This window comes from Zootermopsis nevadensis, unplaced genomic scaffold (genome assembly GCF_977971745.1).
Source record: "Zootermopsis nevadensis isolate Lab colony 2312 unplaced genomic scaffold, Znev_1.0 Znev_ptg000005l, whole genome shotgun sequence".
NCBI lineage: Eukaryota > Metazoa > Arthropoda > Insecta > Blattodea > Termopsidae > Zootermopsis > Zootermopsis nevadensis.
The window spans coordinates 250,930-271,890 of record NW_028259137.1 but is presented as its reverse complement, the minus strand read 5'-3'; the positions used below and the strand labels follow the sequence as shown (position 1 = coordinate 271,890).

Below are 20,961 nucleotides of genomic sequence, written 5' to 3'. Positions count from 1 at the left end.
ACTGCAGGGACGTGAGCTTGTGTTCAGGGTAGTGATATATTCATGGCAGGAACAGATTATAGTTTTGGGAAGGAACACTGGCGCTACAAATCTTGACACACCTTCCACAAATCAAAAGTTCATTGTTACAGTAACACAAAATGAAGATACTTTATTCGCTTGGCGTCGCTGCAAGAAACCTTGCACTATACCTCATCTCAAGAAATTAGTAACCTCTCATACCACTTGCAGAAACAGGCCCCTACATATTTAATCATGGGCTGTGACAGAGTGAACTTGTAGGCAGTTACCAGTGTTTCAGAGGAACATACTGTCTCCAACCCAAAGGCTGAAGTGAGAAGTGTTGGGAAGTGGTTGGTTTATATAGGGTTAGGAAAAGGACCAGGCCACAGTGATTGTCCAGCCAGAAACGAGGAATGAAGAAGGGAGATGGAAATGGTCCACGCCTATTGAAAAGAGCTCTAAAAGGGCCACTTATAATCTCTCTCCTTACCCAAATTCTCTCTACCTCCTTGTTTCCTATCAGCCTAGACTCTCCATCTTCCTTGCAGTTAAAGTGAAGCTGCAAAGTCTGATTTCAGACCACTATAAAAAGGCACTGTTTCAGATAAGTGTTACTAAAATGCTATGTCACGTTGACAAATGTGCATTTTCCACCTCCCATCCCTCTTTAACCTCTGGTTTTAGATTAAAATATTCACATGCATTCAGTCTCTTGAGAAAACTCCCACGGTCATAACATCATTTATGTTAGATGTGTTATTGATAACTTCGCTGTTTTCAGGTTTGTGGAGTAAAGTGGTCTCCAGATGGCAGGTACCTAGCTAGTGGTCGAAATGACAATATGCTGTACATTTGGCGAGTTGTTGCAGGACGAGCTTACTCACAACACCAACCTTTAAATTCTCTCAGGTAAGTGGATACTTGACGATGTAGTTTCATATTTGTGATATCATATTAATTGCATGAAAATAATAAAATGCGATTGTAGACATATATTGGATCTTGAAACTGTTCTAGTATTGCTAACTTGATTATATTTTAGTCAAACATTCTTGGACTGTCAGTCACATCAGTTGATTAAAAATCACCAGTGTTTCAGGGACCTTCTCCTTCTCCATGATCATTGCTCTAGACACACAAATGATTTTCACAAGGGAATGACAAACATGTTTTCAGTTTAGTAGAATTGCACTGCAAAAATTGTGACATTCCATTCCAATAGAGAGATGCTTATTTTCCTGCTGTGTTGTAATTTCCAGTGTTTGTTTGTAGTGAACATCAAGCAGCTGTGAAGGCATTGGCATGGTGTCCATGGCAGCCTAGCATAGTGGCAAGCGGTGGTGGAACAGGTGACGGATTCATTCGCTTTTGGAACTGCAATACTGGTTGTTGTTTCAACACCATCAACACTAAGTCTCAGGTAAGGCCTGGATATTTACTGTATTTAAGACCCCTTGACTGCCATGACTATAGAAGGTACATAACTGCTTAGGCTGATGCACTGTTAAATTTGGTAGGTGCAGTAGCACATCTATAGTTTTTAGTTGAATAATTATTATTTTATTTAAAAATCTAGCCAGCCATGTTGGTGTTGTGTCAAAAACCAGCATTTCAGAGACACCTATAATGGAGATGGATCTAGTATCTGAAACATTGGTTTTTCACTCCACATTGACATGTCTGGTCATTTGAGAAGATTTTATAACCAATGAGTAACGTGACTTGTGTTTGTCAATTTACAAACATCTCAAATGTGTGGACTGTTGCCTAACTACTGCATGATTATCTTGTTGAAGCTTGTAATAAAATGGACATTACCTTCATATTCAACTACTGTCTTCTGTTTGTTAGACATTATTACCACTAAGTGAAGGTTTATGAATGAAAAGTCTCTATATGTGTGTTAAACATTTTTTCATCCTCTTAAGTTCATAATTGTCTTGAATTTTTAAATCTGTTGGTCATTTATCTCCTTGGACTGGGTTATTTAGTGGAAGAGTACTACATGTATTTTGTTACTTCCTTGAATCCACTGAAATATTTACACTGAAAAAATTTCTTACAGGTATGCAGTCTTCAGTGGTCAGCTACATACAGAGAACTCATCTCAGGTCATGGTTATGCAAATAATCAACTAATTATCTGGAAATATCCATCAATGACAAAGGTAAATGATAATAATTTTAGTGAGATGAAATGTTAATAGAGAAGCGATTGAAAATGAATTGGTTATTTCTGAAAGGTTTGTATTGGGAGATGTCTACGAATGTTCACTCAGGATATTTTCATGTATTTTAAAATTATACATATATAATTGTTTATTGTCTTCCTGTCTGACTTAGTGTTTAGCACGAAGAACATGATGTTTCTGATGCCCAGTCAGGCACCCATTAACAAATATTTTGTAACCAAAATCTTCTTCCCCCACTCTCTATTTGCTTCATCATAAATCATGAATCAGTATACATACTTATGCTGCAGTACATGGCACTAACAACCCATCCCATGAGAATCTGAAATCTGAGAAAATGTTTTTCCAATACTGTCATGGCAAACTTTGTAATTTATGTTTATTTTGATATTGTTCCCATCACCTTTAGTCTGCCGTGCTTGAGGGAATGAAAGAAGAAAATGGGGTGGTTTTCCTGACCTCTCAATTTGGTCTTTAACCCACAACTCCTATGCTTCTTCCTCTTGACCTTTCTTCTGTCTCTGTTGTGTTTCTTAACCTGTCATTCCCATCTTTATCACAGCCTCCATTATGAACATTTTCCTTTCACTTTCATGTTCAAAGCCTTCTTTGGGATTTGAATATTATTCATTCTTAATAAGCCATTGCCCATACCATTTCATTCTGTTCTTTGTTAGTTTCTCTTCCATGGCATTTAACTTAGATTCTCTTTCATTTTTTTAATTTTTTATCATATCTCTTTTAGTTTATCACTCTTGCATCTCTACTGCCATTAATCTAGTAGTTCAGGATTTTACTATTTAACATAAGAATTATGATCCTTAAATGCCTATTAATTTGGATTGAAACTCTTTTATTTTGATCATTGCACTGGGTGAATATTTTAAATTTGTACATGGACCACAGACGTAAATAACTTCTGTGGTCCCCATACAAATTTATAAAGTATTTCCATAAAATATTTTTCATCTAAATGTCAGACAGGATCTTGTCGTCCAAACAAAACACTAACACAATACGAATACCAGTACCACCTTCTGCGGGCAGAGTCAGTTTGTATTTTTACTGCAAGAGTTTATTGCCAAACCCCAAAGCTGGAGAACTGGTCCTTGCGTACTTTTATCAGTAAAATTAGAGCATTGATTAAGTTAATTAAATCAAGTCTTGAATTAATTTCAGGTTGCTGAATTAACTGGACACACAGCACGGATATTGCAACTGGCTATGTCTCCAGATGGAAGCACAGTGTTGTCTGCTGGTGCAGATGAAACTTTAAGATTGTGGAAATGTTTTGCTCCTCATCCTGCCAAGAAGAAGAAAGAGGTAAGAGACTCTAAGGCTGCTCCGAGCATGTTTAAGGGAATTCGATGATGAAATTTGGTCACACAAATTATAATGTATCTATTTTAATCCTGATGTTGAGTGAACAAATAATTTGTTGTTATTGTGAACTGTCTAGTAACTTACATAAATGTTCAAGATGCGTACTTATATGGAGTGTTATGCAGGACTGCTTGTGATATTGGTGATATGTACATTTATTTGTTTTATTTATACAATTTTATTAGTTTATTAAATGGTTTAAATTATTACAACAATATTTTCTTATTTATGGCGTTCAGTTTTCACCCACCTGTTCACAGTGGTCACTTTTATGAATGTATTAATACAATCTTATTCATGGAAAATTGTGTTAGTAATATTCATACTTTATATGGTGACGTTGAGAAACCGTAAAATCATTATGTCTCTGTTAGGAAAGGCAGATACCACTTTTCTGGAGGACAGTGATCAGAGAAGTTTGTTATTCATTTTGGTAATTCAAATTAATTGTATATGCATTTGTTGTGCTATCACTGCACACATTGCGAATGAATATAAAATGAGAATTTAACTAACAAAACATAATCTGTCTGTATAGAGAAACCCATCAACTGAAGACAAGAGTAAAGCCAACTCCTGAAATGTGTATACCACATGCATATCAGACAGTTGACAATGTCTGACATAATATTAGTATAATGAATGAACCATTGTTATGAACTTGTAGTAGATCAGCCTGTGCCTTACTGGTTAATTACATATTGAGACTATACCTTCCGTGTAGGATCCGAAGCTTTCACGGCGACTAAGTATAATGAATTCTTGTTGGGCTACCAACAGTGTAAGGTTTTTTTCTCCATTAAAGCAACTTACAAGGCTCGTAGCCCGAGAACAATTCATTAAACCTTCCTTATTCATTTTTATGTACACTGACTGGTACATTTTTGTCCAAAAGCTGTTCTGCAATTCTAGCAGAATAATGTAGAAAAATATATGGGAATCAGTTTAGGCTGTAGATAAGCTTTCCTTGTGTTCAAAATTTGTTATAACGTGGAAAAGTTGAGAATTTCTCTTCTTTGAGAATGCAGGAATGACGAAGTACCTGACTTAAGATATGGGTTAATTCTGGGCTTTTGTGAATGTGGTAATGAACATTGCCTGAGGTTTCATAACATCACAGAGTTACGTGAACAGCTGTATAAAAAAATGTATTTTGTTAGACAGGACTTGCCATAAGATATTGAAATTTGTGTTCAATCTCTGAGTGAAATAAGTCAGACTGTATTCTGGTATCATTAATACCAAATGCTATTTTTCTTTCTTGTAGGACAGAACATGAAATAACTTTAAGGCAACTAGAGCACAATCTTTTATCCATTATAAAGAACACACAAAAATGTCTCGTTGAGTTTGGCTTCACTAGTGTTAGTGCATTAGCTGTACTATCAGGTGCATAAGCATTACTTTATATTCATACTTTGTTCTTTGTTATATTACATTTGATACACTTCTGTAATATCCCTGTCCTAGAAATCTATTTATTTCTTCTGTGAATATGTTGTAGAGTGAGACTTTACTAGTACAAACTGTGGAAGAGCACATGCTAATGAATGGCATTAGGTAAGACAGCTTTTGATTTTCTCCTTGCCACTACAACTGGACTGGCTACCCCAGTCTTTTATGTAGTGGAAACTGGGAACTCTTTCCCCAAGGATAGACGTGGCCAGTGTGTGAAGCTGTTCACTTTTCTCCATCTAGTGTTCATGTGCCTTACTTCCATGTTTACACATATTCAAAGCAAGGGAACAACTTTATATTTTGCTTCTACATATTAATGTAAAGTTTTGTTTTCTTGGCAGCAGTTTTAATTGTCAGTTTTGGGGGTGTATTAGGATTTGGTTTTGCCTACTGAATGTAAATATTTTTATATATCACAGAGAGCTCATTTTTTTCACTATTTTATAATTTAATACAGTGCCAGCAACCGTTCTCGGAGGATGACATTATAATCCTGAATCCAACGCCTGAAGATTTGGAAGTGAATAGTACGAGGCTGGAGGCTCGCCAGGCCTGCTTAAAAGCTGAAAACAAAGCTGGAAGAGCACAATACAAAGGGCAAGGTAATAAAACAACTTCATCATCAGAAACATCGAATAATAGTCAGGACATTGCAAAGAAGTCATCAGATGTGTCAAGCAGAGTCAATGATTGTAAAGAAGAAACCAGTTCATTTGTTAGTGGAGAGTTAGGATGACAGAAATCAAAATTACAAAATGAGAAATCACATCCAAAGTTGTTGCTGAAGCATGACAATAAACTGAATTGTATGTTGATGGCATCTAACTACATTTCTAGAGTTTTATGTAGTTGTTAGTTTAAAGTGTACTTGATATTATATTGGATGATTTTGGGAAGTGGCAATAATGTAATTAATCATTGTGAATTCACATCATCTACAATGTAACACCATGCATTCTTATAGGTGGTTACATTCCTCTAAAACTTTGGTAAACTGTCTATAAGACTGAATACACTGTGTGTCACGTGTATGTTATAAACCAGCTTGTGAAGGATTATTTAGAAGAAAATTGGTTGAAGAGTTTGCTTACTGCTTTTTAGAGCTTGAGTTAAACACATGCAGATTTACATTGTATTTTCCTGAGAAACTAAATGTTATTTTTCTTTCATTATCGGTATAAAATTTTCTTTACCCACTAAGAGACAAATAGGGAGTGACACAGAAGATCCAGTATTTGAGAAGACGAAAAGGGCATATAGTTTGGCCAGTGATCCAGAAGCCACTGATGTATTTAAATCCTTGTTCACATCCCATCAGAAAGCACATGTCTGTGATTTTAGTATTTAGTTTTACCTTTATTTCATTGGTTTTGATACAATATTTTTATTTTCCGTCTATACACAAACTTAAAATAATGTTGTTTAAAATTGTTTAAAATTATAACATTCTCAGTAGACACTGCATCTTGTTACATTTTTTGTATCGATGACATGTTTCAATGTGTATTACATCATCATCAGGTCTATCAATTTTAATATATTTTTTAAAAACTGTTGTACATTTTGCGTTGCGTTTATTTGATTATTTTATTTTAATTTGTTTAATTTTAAGTTTTTTTGTTTTTTGTCTCTTCCTTTTGATTTTGGAGGTTGTACTTGGATGTTTTATATCTGTAAAATTAATTTTCAAGTCGTGATTTTGGATATTGACATAGGAAATATAATAATTTAAAGAGTTAATACGTATTATAACGTAATAAAATGTAAATGAATTATAATAAAATGTAGTAAAGATAGTAAAACGTACCGGGTTGTAAATGATGTGTTGTGTGTCCCATATTAAGAGACGGTAAACTGCAACTGAGATGTGTGTGTCGCGAGTGGCTATATATATTGAGTGAAAGTTGTTCAGGGTGTTGGGTCGATGAACTGTAAAGCATTAAGTATTGGGTTGTTTACGTAGATGTTATTGTCATTTAATGCAATATTTTGTTTATGCGTTCGTTGTATATGGTATTTTTCTATTGTGTCTCTGTGTCGTTTGTTTTGTACTATTTTTATAATGTCCATTGTTTGTTCTATTTTGTTGTATGCATGTCCCGTATTTAATATATGTTTAGCGTATGCTGAATAGTCTTTATTGTGTTTAATGGCTGTTATATGTTCTTTGTATCTTTGATTGAATGTGCGTCCGGTTTGGCCTATATAGGTTAATGGGCAATCATTGCATTTCAACCTATATATGCCTGGTTGTTCATATTGATTTTTTGTGTCTAATTGTGGTTTTTGTTGTAAGATGTTTTTTATTGTGTTTTTTGTTCTAAATGCTATTTTTGTTATTTGTTTTAAATATTTTTGTTATATATTTGGTTTCTTTACCTATATATGTGAATGTGGCCCATTTGTTTTGTATATTTTCGTTTTCGTTTTCATTTATGTTGTTTTCATTGTTTATTTTATTTTCGGGTTTTAATTCGTAATTATTATATCCGTTTTCTATTAGAATTTGTTTTATTATGTTACATTCAATTTGTTTGTTTATTGTAGTTATGGGATATGTATTTTTTCTGTTTATTAAGTAATTGATAGCCATTTGTTTATGTTCATTTGAATGGCATGAAGAGGCATGAATTATGGTGCTTGTATTTGTGGATTTTCTGTATATTTTGAATTCGAAATTATTTGTGTTTCGTATTATAGTTAGATCTAAATAGTTTAATTTGTTATTTTGTTCTGTTTCTAAAGTGAATTGTATATTTTGGTTTATGTTGTTAAATTCATTTAAAACATTTTTTATTTTTGTATTTTTTGTGTCGAAAATCATGAGTATACATAGCCGATTTAGTGTCCTCTGTATGTTCTAACATTGAGAAATAGTTTTGTTCCTTTTACATTTGTTATGAAGTAATTCTAACGGATCGTGAATTTCTTGCAAACTAAGTGTACTTATGAATTTCTTTGTTTGTAAAAAGAGTGCATAATTCTCATATTGTTATATTACGAAAAATCTACTGGTTTCTGACTATTCCTATTCAGAAATTGTTCTCCAAATTATCCAGTTACATTATCATCTGGGGTGTTTCCTATTCTAGCATTAAGGTCGCTTGCTAGTAGTATGTAATCATTTTTGTTTACTTTACTTTACTTTACTAATTATATCTTTTAATTGTTTGTCAGTCAATTCTACTGCGTACATGAATTACGACGACGCATCCAGAATAAAAATAAAACGAATTCTTCACAACCCGCTGAAACATTTAACAAAGTCGATGTATCAAGAAGTGTAAAGTTTTAGAATTATTTTTCGCAATATATTCCCCATTTATGAACCCATTTAAGCCGGAGATCATCTAAATATTATTTAAGAATGCAGTCCTTACCGCAAAGAAAGAGTTAGAATTCACCATTACAAAGATCAACCGATTAATGCTGTTTAAGAAAATGATCGCAGTTTACCCTGAAAATCACACGAAACCAACAAATACATAATGAAGGATTACTGATCATTAAATCATGTGGTACATACACTTACCATTAGGCTCTTACAGTTCTGTTTCATCAAGAATTTCGGCTACTAAACATCTCTTGTTCTTCTGCGCACTTTCACTGCGCAAGTCTCTAAGCCTTGAGCTGTTTCCTGAGTTCCTCAGTTGACAGTGACTTGGGCCGTTCGATGGGGAGGCCAAGAGCCCTGTCCCATACCAGAGATGCAAGCACTCCCAAGGCACGAGACACACCAAACAAAACTGTGTAGAAGTTCATCTCCTTCAGACCGTAATACTGAAGAGGTACACCGGAGTGAGCGTCCACATTGGGCCACGGATTCTTGACTTTGCCTGTCTCCATGAGAATGGGAGGAACCACTTTGTACACCTGAGACACCAGCCTGAAAAGTGGGTCGTTGGGCAAATGTTTCTGTATGAACTCCCTCTGGCAGGCGAAGCGTGGATCTGTCTTACGAATAACGGCGTGACCGTAGCCTGGAACAACCTGTCCACTCTTTAATGTTCTGCAGATGAACTCTTCCACTGCGTCGTCTGTTGCGTTGTCTCCCAACTCTTTCTGCAGTTTCTTGAGGAATATTAACACCTCCTGATTCGCTAAACTGTGCAGAGGGCCTGCGAGGCCATTCATACCAGCTGCAAATGAGAGGTACGGATCCGACAACGCCGAGCCCACGAGGTAAACAGTGTGGGCACTCACATTGCCTCCCTCGTGATCGCTGTGGATTGTGAGGTACAATCTCATGAGTTCTGTAAACTCTGGGTTGTGATAGCCCAGCATCCGACAGAAGTTTTGCCTCCAATCCTTGCTGGCATCGATGACCCCAGCGCCCTTACCATGACGGTACGTGTTGCGATAGATGGTCGCTGCTACGACGGGGAGCTTTGCGATTAGATCCATGACATCTTCGTAAACATAGTCCCGGTATTTCGATTTGTGTACTCCAGAGGAGTATGCCCGGGCGAACTGAGTGCTGTAATGGCGCAGCTGAACTGCGACATGGGATGCAGTATGGGAGGGAAGTTGTACAACAGTGTCGCCACGTGTAATGGTAGTGCTGCACGTTTCGCCCACTCCTTTGAGACTGCTTGCACCTGAGCTTGATTTGGAACTTATTTGCCCTTGCTTAAAAATGCCAGGTTTTTATTATACTTGATTAATTTTATAGATGATTTTTGAGGTGCCCGGGCCCTGTTGACCCCATCACCCATGGGCGAGAGAAAAATGTTTCCTTTCTTCGAATCCCGGCAAAGATATTTTCTGTAGTTCGGATAGCAAGCACTAGGGAAGAATGGCGCTAAAGGCAAATTCTGTTTCAGGATAAGGATTTGATTAACAAACCCGAAATTTGCCCTGAGTTCCAGAAGATGGGTTTGTAAGAAACTGTCGTATTTCCCGTTTGTAAATACTGCGCACTCTGTTCGTCATATGCCAACTCGATAATTGCGGGTTGACGTGTTTGTTTGCTCGTTCACTCAAGCCTCGTGAACGAAAATCCTGCGTGTTCTAAATCTGGCGTTATTTATCCGTAAGGCCCACAACAGAACACGCCATATTTCACTGACGTAACTAATTGCTGATTTGGAGGTAATATTGTGTAAACGCAATTTCGTATAAATTGTTATTTGTTTGCCAAATTGTCTTCTAATTCAACTCATTATATTTCTGTAAAACTATATCTATATCATTTTTGTTGTCTGAAAAAGTATTTCCCCCGTGTGTAGAATCAGAAACTTTCTCTGCTTAAACTAGAACGATTAATTTAAAAACGAGATTTGGACCTGTTGGTTAGTTGGAATGATACTACACCACATCATGTATACATTTGCCTTCTTTGGACATCATTTTCTTCTTGAGAGTGCTTCATCGTGGCTGCCTTTAAGTTTCCTGTCTTAATGCTTCCAGGTATTTCTTTACATTTTTATTTTCCGTTGTTTTATTTAAGCTTTTAAACTCTCTTGGAGACAAACAGAACAAAGTGGCATGCACCTTGACATTTCCCATGTAACTTTTCCAAGCTTACACAGTTTTCAGGGTGAACATTTACAATTTAAGTCACGCTCTAAAGCGTAATATATTTTTTATTCACATCTAGCGCCGTAATAAACAAAATAGAAACTGCACAAAATTTACTGTTCATGCATTTGGCTACCTTGTAACTGAAATATATTTTAGTTGACTACTTTTTGACGTAATTACGTCTATAAGGAAGGGTCATTCGGCAAAAATGTTTTATGAAAAGGAAAACGAAAAATCGTGACTTCATTGTTATGTTACCTAGGAAACGTCATCTGTTTACTCGGCATTGTTGAGTTACATTACTGCTGTCAACAATCCGCTTTCGTTATTGAGGTAAGAGCTGAGCTGTGAATCGGTTGTAGAAGAAGTGGGTCGTGGACTAGGTAATATTGTGCTGGTAAAATTTTTTTAGAATGTCACAGATACTTATCTTATATAAGGATTAATACATTACATTACATTACATTTCATGCATTAAATTTCATATCATTACATTATATTTCATTACATTGCTGATGGCACGTCTTATATTTGGTTCCGTATTTTTCCGGTGGAGTGCGTCTGTGTGTTTGTATGTCGTGTCGTCGAGTAAATGTGAGGTAACATTATCGATATATTTTGTCGACATTTGACATAGGACACCAATATGTTACCACAAGTTTCACGTATGCCCCGAATTCCTTGCCCACCAAGCATACTCAGCATTTACCTAGGAAACATTACATTACATTCATCTACCACAGACCCATCTTAAGCGTAACTAATTCAAGTTAAATAAGCAAAGTCTTAATCAAACTTTACTCAATTGTAAAGCATGTATAAAGGCAATATTTAGAATAAAGCCAATATATAAACTTCCTTTCCATATAAACGTATTTCGTCAAATTCTCCGGAACCGTGGTTCCACTGACATCTTTTCTTTTGGTTTCCTTGTCAGTATTAGGTCATACAGTTGGCCCTTTCTCATAGCTGGATCACAGAAAACTCCGTGCCGCTGTAACCACGAGATCATTTCAGATTTAACCGAATATTTAATGATGCTTTATCTGCTTGTACACTGTGGTATGGAGCGTTATCAAGTACTACCACTGAACGGTTTGGGGCCGGGGGGGGGGGGGCAAATTCTGTAACATTTTCTCTCTAACCCACTTTTAAGATTTGTACTGCTCATCTGACCATGGTAGTCGCCACTTGCCGATCCAGCTTTATATATCAGTGCCGCACCTTGAAGGAACCCAGGACGCGATCTAGCGTGAACCATAATCAGTCTTTTCCCAGCATTTCCATCAGAGCATACCCCTTTAACTTCCGTACTTTGCCAGCACTTTTTGAAAGTTAAATTGCTGTCTACCCAGCTTTCATCTAGGTAGAATATTTGTCTTCCTTTATTCCTTCATATTCACTAAATACCTCCCTCGCCAGTTTACTATGTTCCGCCTTTCAATCAAGATCTTGCGCTTACTTAGACATTTCTTCCACTTAAACCCTAAGTTATGTAAAGTATTCCGTAGAGAATCAACACCCCATGGAAAGTCATTTTTTTGTTTAATTATGGGCAGTAGCTTGGGGCGGCTTGGTACTTTCTTCTGTGTTGCTAAAATTCTTGCACAGTCCGCCTTATCACTGACATGTCATAGGAGTCAATGGTAACATTCCTGTCAGCAGGTCTAGGCCGGTGTTTCCCTGGCGTGTGTAAAGGTGAGTGTGCCCTTCTCGTTGCTATCTTTTGACTCTCGCCTTACCTTCTTAATTAAAGCTTTAGATACACCCGTGTATTTGGCTGCCCTGTCTGTTGCATGGGTCAAGGGAAATTTCAGCTCTTTCCGTCTTGCTTCCTCATCACACAGCTTCACTACGCCGGATATTATTTCCCGAGCTTCCCTGTGAATAGTTTTCCCCTGTTTACGTACACTCGACATCTTTAAATCACCTGTGATTGAATATAGAATATTATCACAGCACCCACAGAACACAGTACAGACGCACTCACTACACGCTAATCTCAACTGCTTGATGTTTTCAGTCTGTGTGTATTAGAATACCTTTCTGGCGTGTCACACTTCCCACCAATAGCAGCCTTCTAGTCCAGCTGTTAAGTAACGTTCCCCCGCACCGCAACAGAAACGACTTCAATCCAGCAGGGTTTTTCTCGTGAACTGTGGACAGTGTGTAATATGCAATTACATATATCAGCTGGTAGTAGGAAACGCCCATGTTCAAGGTCTTGAAAAAGTATTCATTTTAAATTGTTTAATTACTAACATCACACGCACATATACAGCAATCTGACATGGCGTCATCAACTGAAAGTGGACTTGAAAGTACTGAGAGCGATGAATTTGTTAAACTTCCCATTGAGGTAAGGATTCTCAACATCTGCAGTGGCATGTAATCAGTTATGCATAAGATTATGTATTTTATGATCTTAAATATTTTATTGTGACGTGTGCTTTAATTTTTCGTTTTTAAAAGTTGCAGCTTATGTGGTCACCTCTTAAAAACATTCTACTACAACAATTTTTTTTTCATTGCCATGTTGTCATTGTTATATTTTAAACTGTTTTGATATTCCAGATTATAATATACATCCTGGAGTTCCTCCCTTTGTCAGACAGAATAAGTGCCTCGCAAGTGTGCCATTTGTGGCATAATGCATCAAAATACCACAAACTGCATAGGAATGAAGTAGTGGTATTTCAAGATGACCTCACTACACCACTACAAGTCTTCGAAAATAGTCTTGGAACATTTCTGCATTTTGTGTTCCAATACGTAAAACTAGGAAGAAAATTAACCAAATTTTGGGATAGATTCTGTCCACAAATGCAGTCTCTTTCCATACGTGGCTGTGATATATCAGAAAAGACCTTTGTAGATATTTTATTAAAGTGCTCACATTTAGAAACTCTCGATGTGAGTAGGTGTTATAAACTTTTAAAGTCAGGAAGGGTTCTGGAGCAGAAATCTGATGTTATTCTGCTTAGTAACACTCTTGTCAAACTTAGGGAGCTAAGACTTGATTCAAATGAATATTTGTCAGATGCCCTTTTCAATAGATTTATGGCAATTGCTTCCAATTTGGAATATCTGTCATTGACAGGATGTCAGATCTGTTTCAATTTTGAGCTGTGTAAGAAATATTATCCTGGTGACATGTTAGAATCTGGCTACACAATGGCATCAGAAAGAGTTCTGACATTCATTAATATACTACAATACATTGTGTCAAAAGCAGGGAAGATTAGAAAGTTGAGGTTTGGTGGCACGGACATTGATGATGCAGCATTGTCACAACTAGCAGAAGTACCAGAACTACATCTTGAAACACTACATCTTCAGTCTTGCCGACGGCTCAACAATTCAGGCATACTCAGACTCACAAAGTACCAACAGAGTCTCACTGAATTAGATATAAGATATTGTCATGGCATTGGTGATCCTTCTCTCATAGCGATCTGTCACAACCTAAAGAACCTTTTGATGCTCAATATAGAGAAATGCTATGCCATAACAAACACAGGCATATCAGAACTCTGTAATCTCAAGAAATTAGTAAATTTAAACCTGTCAATGTGTCGTCAGGTATCAGGTGAGGGCATTGAGAGGGGACTTTGCTCCTCTGTAAACCTGCAGTTGCAACGACTTAATCTTGCTGAACTCTCCTTCGGTGAGAGAACTTTGTGTCTTATAGCAGAGAACCTTCCTAGGCTTATATATCTTGACCTTCGAGAGTGTTCCAATGCAGTGACAGACATGTCTGTTCAGGCCATTTTCCAACACCAAGTTTGGCTTCGATCCCTCAAACTGAGATTGTGTCACAAAGTAACAGATGCTGGACTCACAGGGATGGGGTTGAGAACAAGAGGAGAAGAAGTTGAAAATGGTTTCTCAATTATTAGATTGAAAGGTATGCAGAAAATGTTAATGTTTAAATACAGACGTTTGTTTGATCGTACAATTTAAGGATATTATTAGATAAACTGATTAATTGTAATCTATTTATTTTTCCCCTCAGGTTTGCAAGAACTAGATTTGTATGGCTGCCAGGAAATCACAGATGTCAGCCTTAAGTATGCCTTTAGTTTTCTTGAACTTCGACGTTTAAATCTGAGTCGCTGCCAGCAGGTTAGTTTCATCAGGAAATGTAATATGTTTTGCTTCTAATTGGGTTTATTGATATCTTATCTTTTCTTCTGAAACACGAAGTCCTTCACTTTTGATAAAGTTGCACAGAAGAACAAGGGGCTTGTTAAAAATGATCATTTACAAAATTTTCAATGCTATTTTCTCTTTGTACATTTTACATTCTGGTTTCAGGTAACAGATGCAGGCATCTCAGATCTGGCATCAAAGAACCCAAGCATTGAAACCCTTGAAATGGACTTTTGTCACAGAATCACAGACAGTGGCTTTATTGAGCTTGTGACGCATTTGTCAAGACTGAAACATCTTCGATTGGAGGTATATGTCACTTTATATCAAGCAAGTTAACTTGGCACATAACACATGCTGATAAAGTTAATAAGCAAGAACCCAGGATTGTATTTCTGTGGTTCCTCATGATTACTTCAGATTATCACATTATTTTAATAAAATATGTTTTATAGAGAAGTCCTTCAGATCTGAAACTAAACAAAGTATTTTCAATCACAACAAATAAAGTAAATAAAACATTTTAAGAGCAGGATCTGTGATACATCATAATAGGTTATCAAATTAAAGTTTCACAGTGATACATTACAAATCTTCCCATAAAAGTATCTTCCAAATAAAAACCATATAACAATAAAGTATTTAAAAATAATTACCATTTGGGAATATAGAAAGTCCGCAGTGACAATGAATTCCAAATGAGGGACTTTATCATAAAACTATATGTAATTAATTGTTATTCTGTGAAATATTACAATTTTGCATTTCTAATCTGCTCAGTGATGGCATTGTGTTTATCCGGGCCAGTACACAAGCAACTGTCATATGATATGTTTACAATTTTCTTCAAACTTCTCTGGATAATTGATACATAGCAGTGTGATTGCTATCTGTTGCAAGTGCTAAATAATGGGTACGATCTCCTCCACAGGGATGCTCCAAGCTGACAGATGCAAGCCTTACAGCAATTAGACAGAGATGTAGCAATCTGAAGGTCCTGGATATAAGCGACTGCTCTGGCATGTCTCTGGAAGGGGCACAATATTTGAATTTATGCCTGCAGTCCCTGTATACACTTCACACTTTTGGCCTTGCTTCGATGATAGGTTGTTGGCAAAGATAATTACCAATTGGGAGAGCTTACAGCTTGATGATTCATGATGAACGTTCTTGATTTTACAACATTTACAAAACTTTGTTTGAGGTTGGATTAAAGGTGTTGAAGTATGGACTGGAAACATGTGGTTCGGGACGCAGTCCAGTGGTGGGCTCTTGTGAAAACAGAAGTTAATGTTGGAGTTCTGTAAGAAACAGGGAATTTACTATCAGGATGACAATAAGCTTTACAGTAAGGACTCTGTTTCACGGAGTTGGTCAGAAATGAGAAATAGGAAGGCATGTCAAAACACTACTTTGGGTCCAACCAGTCTTAAAAACCCTGGATTTTTGGCTCAAGAATCCAGCACCTTATCCCTACATTTCCAGGTCACCCATTTTAAGAGTGAGAACTACTTGTATATCTATGTCAATGCCATTATGTATCATTCTGGATAACATACAAACTAGTCTCATGTAAAGAATGACAGATTGTGGTTTCTGTTATTCCCACCTTCTAACTCTAATGCATGGCTGATTTCTTGGGAATCCATCTACAAGACTGTCTAATGTATTTTACATTTTTCGTACACCAGACCTGTCAGTGAATTTCCATCTTAAAACATTACCAGTTTCCTTAAACTGGTAATACCAAATTTCAATAAGAAATTATTTTATGAGCTGATGGTTTTCTACCATATCCAGGTGAAAGCTTACATTGCATTATCATAAATTATTTGTTTAAAGCAAACCAGAAGAAACACTGCTTCATCTTGAACTGTTCCCATTGCACTGAGGCAGAAAGTGGCGTGAGCTTAGATTTAAGAAGCGGACTCTAGTTTCCACACCAACAAGACAGAAACTAAACTGAGATTTTCTTGATTTTTCACAACAAAAATAAAGCTTTTTATTAAATGAGTATATTTTCACAGTGGTTACCTCAAGTATCTTTTTTTCCTAGAGCCTCAAGAGTTTCCAAAAGATTTATCTGTCAGTCCATGTCTAGAGAATACCGTTGTTACACTGCAAATTAAAACCAACAGTTATTTGTTTTCACATTTTGTTCAAATATTTTGTTTTTCTTATTCAGTGATACATATTGCTAGAAGTAGATATTTGCTGTCCCTGGCAATGATAAGTATTTGATTTAGGACACTCTTAAGGTTGTTCTCCATTTCCAGTGTAAAATGTAGGTCGGAGAAGCTATTAATTACTAATACTAGAGCAATGCGCTCCTTTCGGATCGCTTTCTCTAGAGTCCTTGTCGTTCTTTCTCGATAATTTCGCGTTTTTCGTCTATCGGTTTCTGTTGATATTTAGTACTTCGTTTTTCAGCGTGTTTTTATCGCTCTTCTGTTCTTGCTGGATAAGTTTTTCTACGTATGCTCTTAATATGGCCTCGTCTATCAATGTAAGTCTTCTTTCGCTTTTCTTATATGTTAAATAAGTCTGATGTTTTAGTTCTTTACGTCGCTGTTCAGAGGCCGATTGTTCTTGGTCAGTTAACTTTCTACGTCCAACTCCACCCTTGGCAATCTTCGATGTATGGTTCGATAAAGACGTATTGTTCTGTGAAAATGCTATGGGTAATAACGAAAGGGGATTGTTGACGGGATTATACCAACACAACAATGTAGTGTGAACAAATGACGTAACATTTTTTATTCTATGATTTCAAATAGTAAAAATGTGACACTTTTACATTTGTCGATAAATTTTCTAGATTTCTTAATGTGATTATCGTCGAAGATAAGCCGATCATCGTTATAACGTCGCCATGCTTTAAAATGTCCGTCGTTTGCAGTACCGTTAATGTCTACAAATTCGACCGCACTTCGCAATTTGTCTCATTCTCATTTCAAATGTGCGTAGTCCATTTCGAGTCAATTATTTATTTCCAAAATCATGTCCTTTTGACGGTCACCAACAACAGTTTCGTTCGTTCCACATACGTAGGGTTGTTGACATTCCGTACACATCTGTTTGTGTTTGATATTTCAATAAGTCTTTGAAATTTGTCGCGTTCGTCTGTGGTATGTTCATTACCAATGTTTGGATTCTATAACGTTCTTGACGTTGACCATTTGTACGTGTTTTTGTATCTGCCGTGTGGTTTTCAAACAGGTTTTGCGTCTCAATAGGTAAATTTTTTAAAATGTAGATCGTTTCGGACACACTTTGGAAACTTATTCTCAAATGTGGGTTAAGGTTTTGTCGTATTGAAAGGACATTATGTATATTTAGAGGCTGTATGTATACGGTAGCAATCTCGGAGATCAATTGTGCACCATTATTATCGCCGTTGTTGACATTGAATATCATTTCTTTTAGACTTTCGACTAACGTAGCAGCTGAATGCAACATGTTTATTGAGGAAATCAAAAAGCAGTCTGATTCATTGACATTCTCCAGTTTCAAATGTTCGATAGTTGGTACAAATTCACGTGTAATCGTCGTTTTATTCTGCTTCACTCTCCGTATAGGTTGTTCATTGTTTTTTCTTGAACTTTCATATGTTTAATAACATACTTTATTAACATTTTAAAACATTCTGCAATGGTGATGTTATGTGTGTTCTTGGAGGAAGAAATCGCGTTTGCAGATTTTACTTTGATGAGCTTTGTCTCTAAAGGCTCAATACGGATGCAGCAACAAATGTTTATAAGAAACATAACTGGTATATCACAAGAAATTCACGGTAGCTCGAGTTATGACCTTGCTTAGGAGTATGCCGCCTACCCACGTACTCAAAAATGTTGAAATAGATCGAACCAGAGACTTTGTACATGGCAGTCACCGAGAACGGACAATAGTACTCACTCATAACGACGGCAGACTTTTAATTACCATGTGTGAAGCTACCTTTCCTTTCAGTCAGAATGCGCGATCTTGTTGTACAGTCTGCCCTCGTCCGCTCTAGTCACCCGAACATGTAAAGTAAATGGCACCACCAAAAGTTCCAATAATGAATTAGTAGGGTCTGGTGTCCTATATGAGGACACGAACTGCCAGTTTTATTCCGAGGCCTTCATGTTGCAACCCATATTTGATGGATTAACGAACTTTCCGCTCACTTATAGTCACATAGTGCAGCCTCATCTGCCGGAGTCCGTCTCTACCCAGGAGAACGACCAGAGTTCGCAGAACGACGAGCAGACAACCAGGACGCTTGCGGCCTTGAAGGCCGTCGCCCGAAGGAGTTCGCCTTCTACCCCGCAACCACTGAGGGATCTGCTGGAGGCCAGGGTATTTCCCTACGGCCGGCATCAGATGGGTCTTGCTGAATTGAACTTACCAGCGCCGAGACGGGTGTCACGACGTCCAACCCTGCTGCTCCCAACAGAATGGAGACAGCAACTGTATCAGGGGCAGCCTCAAAGAGCCGCCCCCAGGCAGCCGAGCGCGTGGGGTTCGCTCAGCCCGGGAAGTTCCAGCTGCGGAAGTAACAAGATGGCAACCCACTGTATCGACATGTAACATTATTCGGAGAAAACAGAGACTAATTTAGGACGTTGTTGAACAATTTGCCTACCTGTGAAAATTCATTGTAAGTTGCAGTGACCAGTTGGTTGGGTGAGAGTTCCATCTTTATTTTACAACTTGATGTCTTGTGTAATTCGTAATTTGTAACTTGTAATTTTTCTTATAGTGTGGTAGTTGATAATTGCCGAACCAGACCACGTAATTTGGCCGACTATCGGCGAATAAGATGCACATTTGTTGTAGATGGTTAACTTGAGGATTGGAATGTAAAACCTTGGAATGAACATTGTAAAGGAGATTTGACGCACAGAATAACGCAATAACCACTGACCATCGCTTACCTGCAATTGCCGTACCCATGGGGATGAAAACTTAACTTGTGGAAGTTACGTTTTCATTTAAGGAGGGGGCAAGTTCTTGTGTCGGCACCCCTTCTCACCCTTACTTGGACCACATGTTTTTAAACTGGTTAATCTTAATTGTAGTTGCCCCACATCTGGTGTGAAGCTTGGGGTGGCCACTGGAATTTTAATGACGATGCAGTGGTAAGGTTCACTCCCATCTGCGTGCGTTAGCTTCAAAAAGGGCCTCCATGTTGGACTAAACAAAGCATGCATGTGTCTTCCATATATGGGCATGGAATATTTTTGGCCAATCAGAAGCGATAATTTTAGGGCGGTTCCAAGGGCGCACATCATCGTGAGCGTCCCTACGAATTCTATTTGAAGCGCGAGATTATCTCGCGTCGATTCTCTTTTGGGCAACAATTGAAGGCGGAACCTGTGTCGCTGGTGGCCACAATGTGGAACTGCGGTAATTTGCAGCTGGGGTGAGAGGAACCTATTGCCTGTCTGGTGGTGGCGAGTAGGGAGTTGGTTTTGGTTCGGACATTGTACCCGTAATATTATGTAATTATATTAGTAAATTAGCGAAGGGTGTTTTATTGAAGAGTAGAATGTACCACTCCCACACCCAGTGGCGCCCGTCCTTGCAGTCCCATTCCAAGAGGGTTGACCGGTGGCATAACAATGGACTCCTAGAAAGTCCATATTCATTACTGTAAATTACCGAGAAGTCAAACTCAGTCCTTTATCAGTATGTGGGTGAGGAGTTAAATAGCCTCATAGGTTGGTCATTCTGGTATATTCCAGTTCAAAATATGTTGTTCAAGTCAATGATGTGTCTTTTGTAAAGTCCAGCGATGTGATACTGTGCAGTAAAAATGTTATGTTTTTGACAAAGACTGTACACTCCCCTTTCACTACTATTAGGAGTCGGACTAAAACCAGCATCTCAACTCCTTAATAAATATCAGTGGAAGTACAGTAATACAACTTTTAAGTTGGATTCGGAATATGAACAAAGATGTAAGGTTAAAATGTGTGGACATGAGTCTGGAGATCATGTGATGCCAGTTAACAATGGGCTGAAACGAAGTTTTGTCTTAGTAGGATTTGAGGTTTTCACGGCAGTGAGTCTAAAGTTGCCTGTCTTCTAGGATGTTGCACCATGTAGTTTTGTAGAAGTTTACCAACATTTCAAAGATCTTTGCTGCCTCATCATCACTCATTGCCCTGATGATGGAGGCAGTGAGGACCTCTGAAACATCGATAAACTTCTACAAGACTACAAAGCGTAAGACTCCAGAAGACAGACATCTTCAAGGTTATGTC

At 37.4% G+C, this 20,961-nt stretch overlaps 2 protein-coding genes and 1 pseudogene across 4 annotated transcripts; 2 read left to right on the top strand and 1 right to left on the bottom strand.

The window, feature by feature from the left end:
* Window positions 1–830: 830 nt before the first annotated feature.
* Window positions 831–20,217, top strand: LOC147874760 (F-box and leucine-rich repeat protein 13-like). 3 transcript variants are annotated; one of them, XM_087343228.1, is made up of 6 exons: window positions 831–912; window positions 12,582–12,917; window positions 13,133–14,465; window positions 14,574–14,683; window positions 14,876–15,019; window positions 18,886–20,217. In XM_087343228.1, the coding sequence occupies exons 2-6, from the start codon at window positions 12,849–12,851 to the stop codon at window positions 19,087–19,089; spliced, it is 1,860 nt and encodes a 619-aa protein (XP_087199354.1). In that variant the 5' UTR covers window positions 831–912; window positions 12,582–12,848; the 3' UTR covers window positions 19,090–20,217. The 3 variants fall into 3 exon arrangements, with proteins under 3 accessions (XP_087199354.1, XP_087199353.1, XP_087199355.1); XM_087343227.1 differs by lacking the exon at window positions 831–912 and adding an exon at window positions 10,896–10,941; XM_087343229.1 differs by lacking the exons at window positions 831–912; window positions 18,886–20,217 and adding an exon at window positions 15,642–16,724 and having other exon boundaries at window positions 12,168–12,917.
* On the top strand, window positions 1,334–8,279 carry LOC147874762 (uncharacterized). Its single transcript, XM_087343235.1, has 4 exons — window positions 1,334–1,352; window positions 2,069–2,170; window positions 3,374–3,517; window positions 5,493–8,279. Exons 2-4 carry the CDS (start codon window positions 2,162–2,164, stop codon window positions 5,769–5,771), a joined length of 432 nt encoding a protein of 143 aa, XP_087199361.1. The 5' UTR covers window positions 1,334–1,352; window positions 2,069–2,161; the 3' UTR covers window positions 5,772–8,279.
* LOC147874761 (putative citrate synthase 2, mitochondrial pseudogene) lies at window positions 8,654–9,439 on the bottom strand (annotated as a pseudogene).
* Window positions 20,218–20,961: the final 744 nt, after the last annotated feature.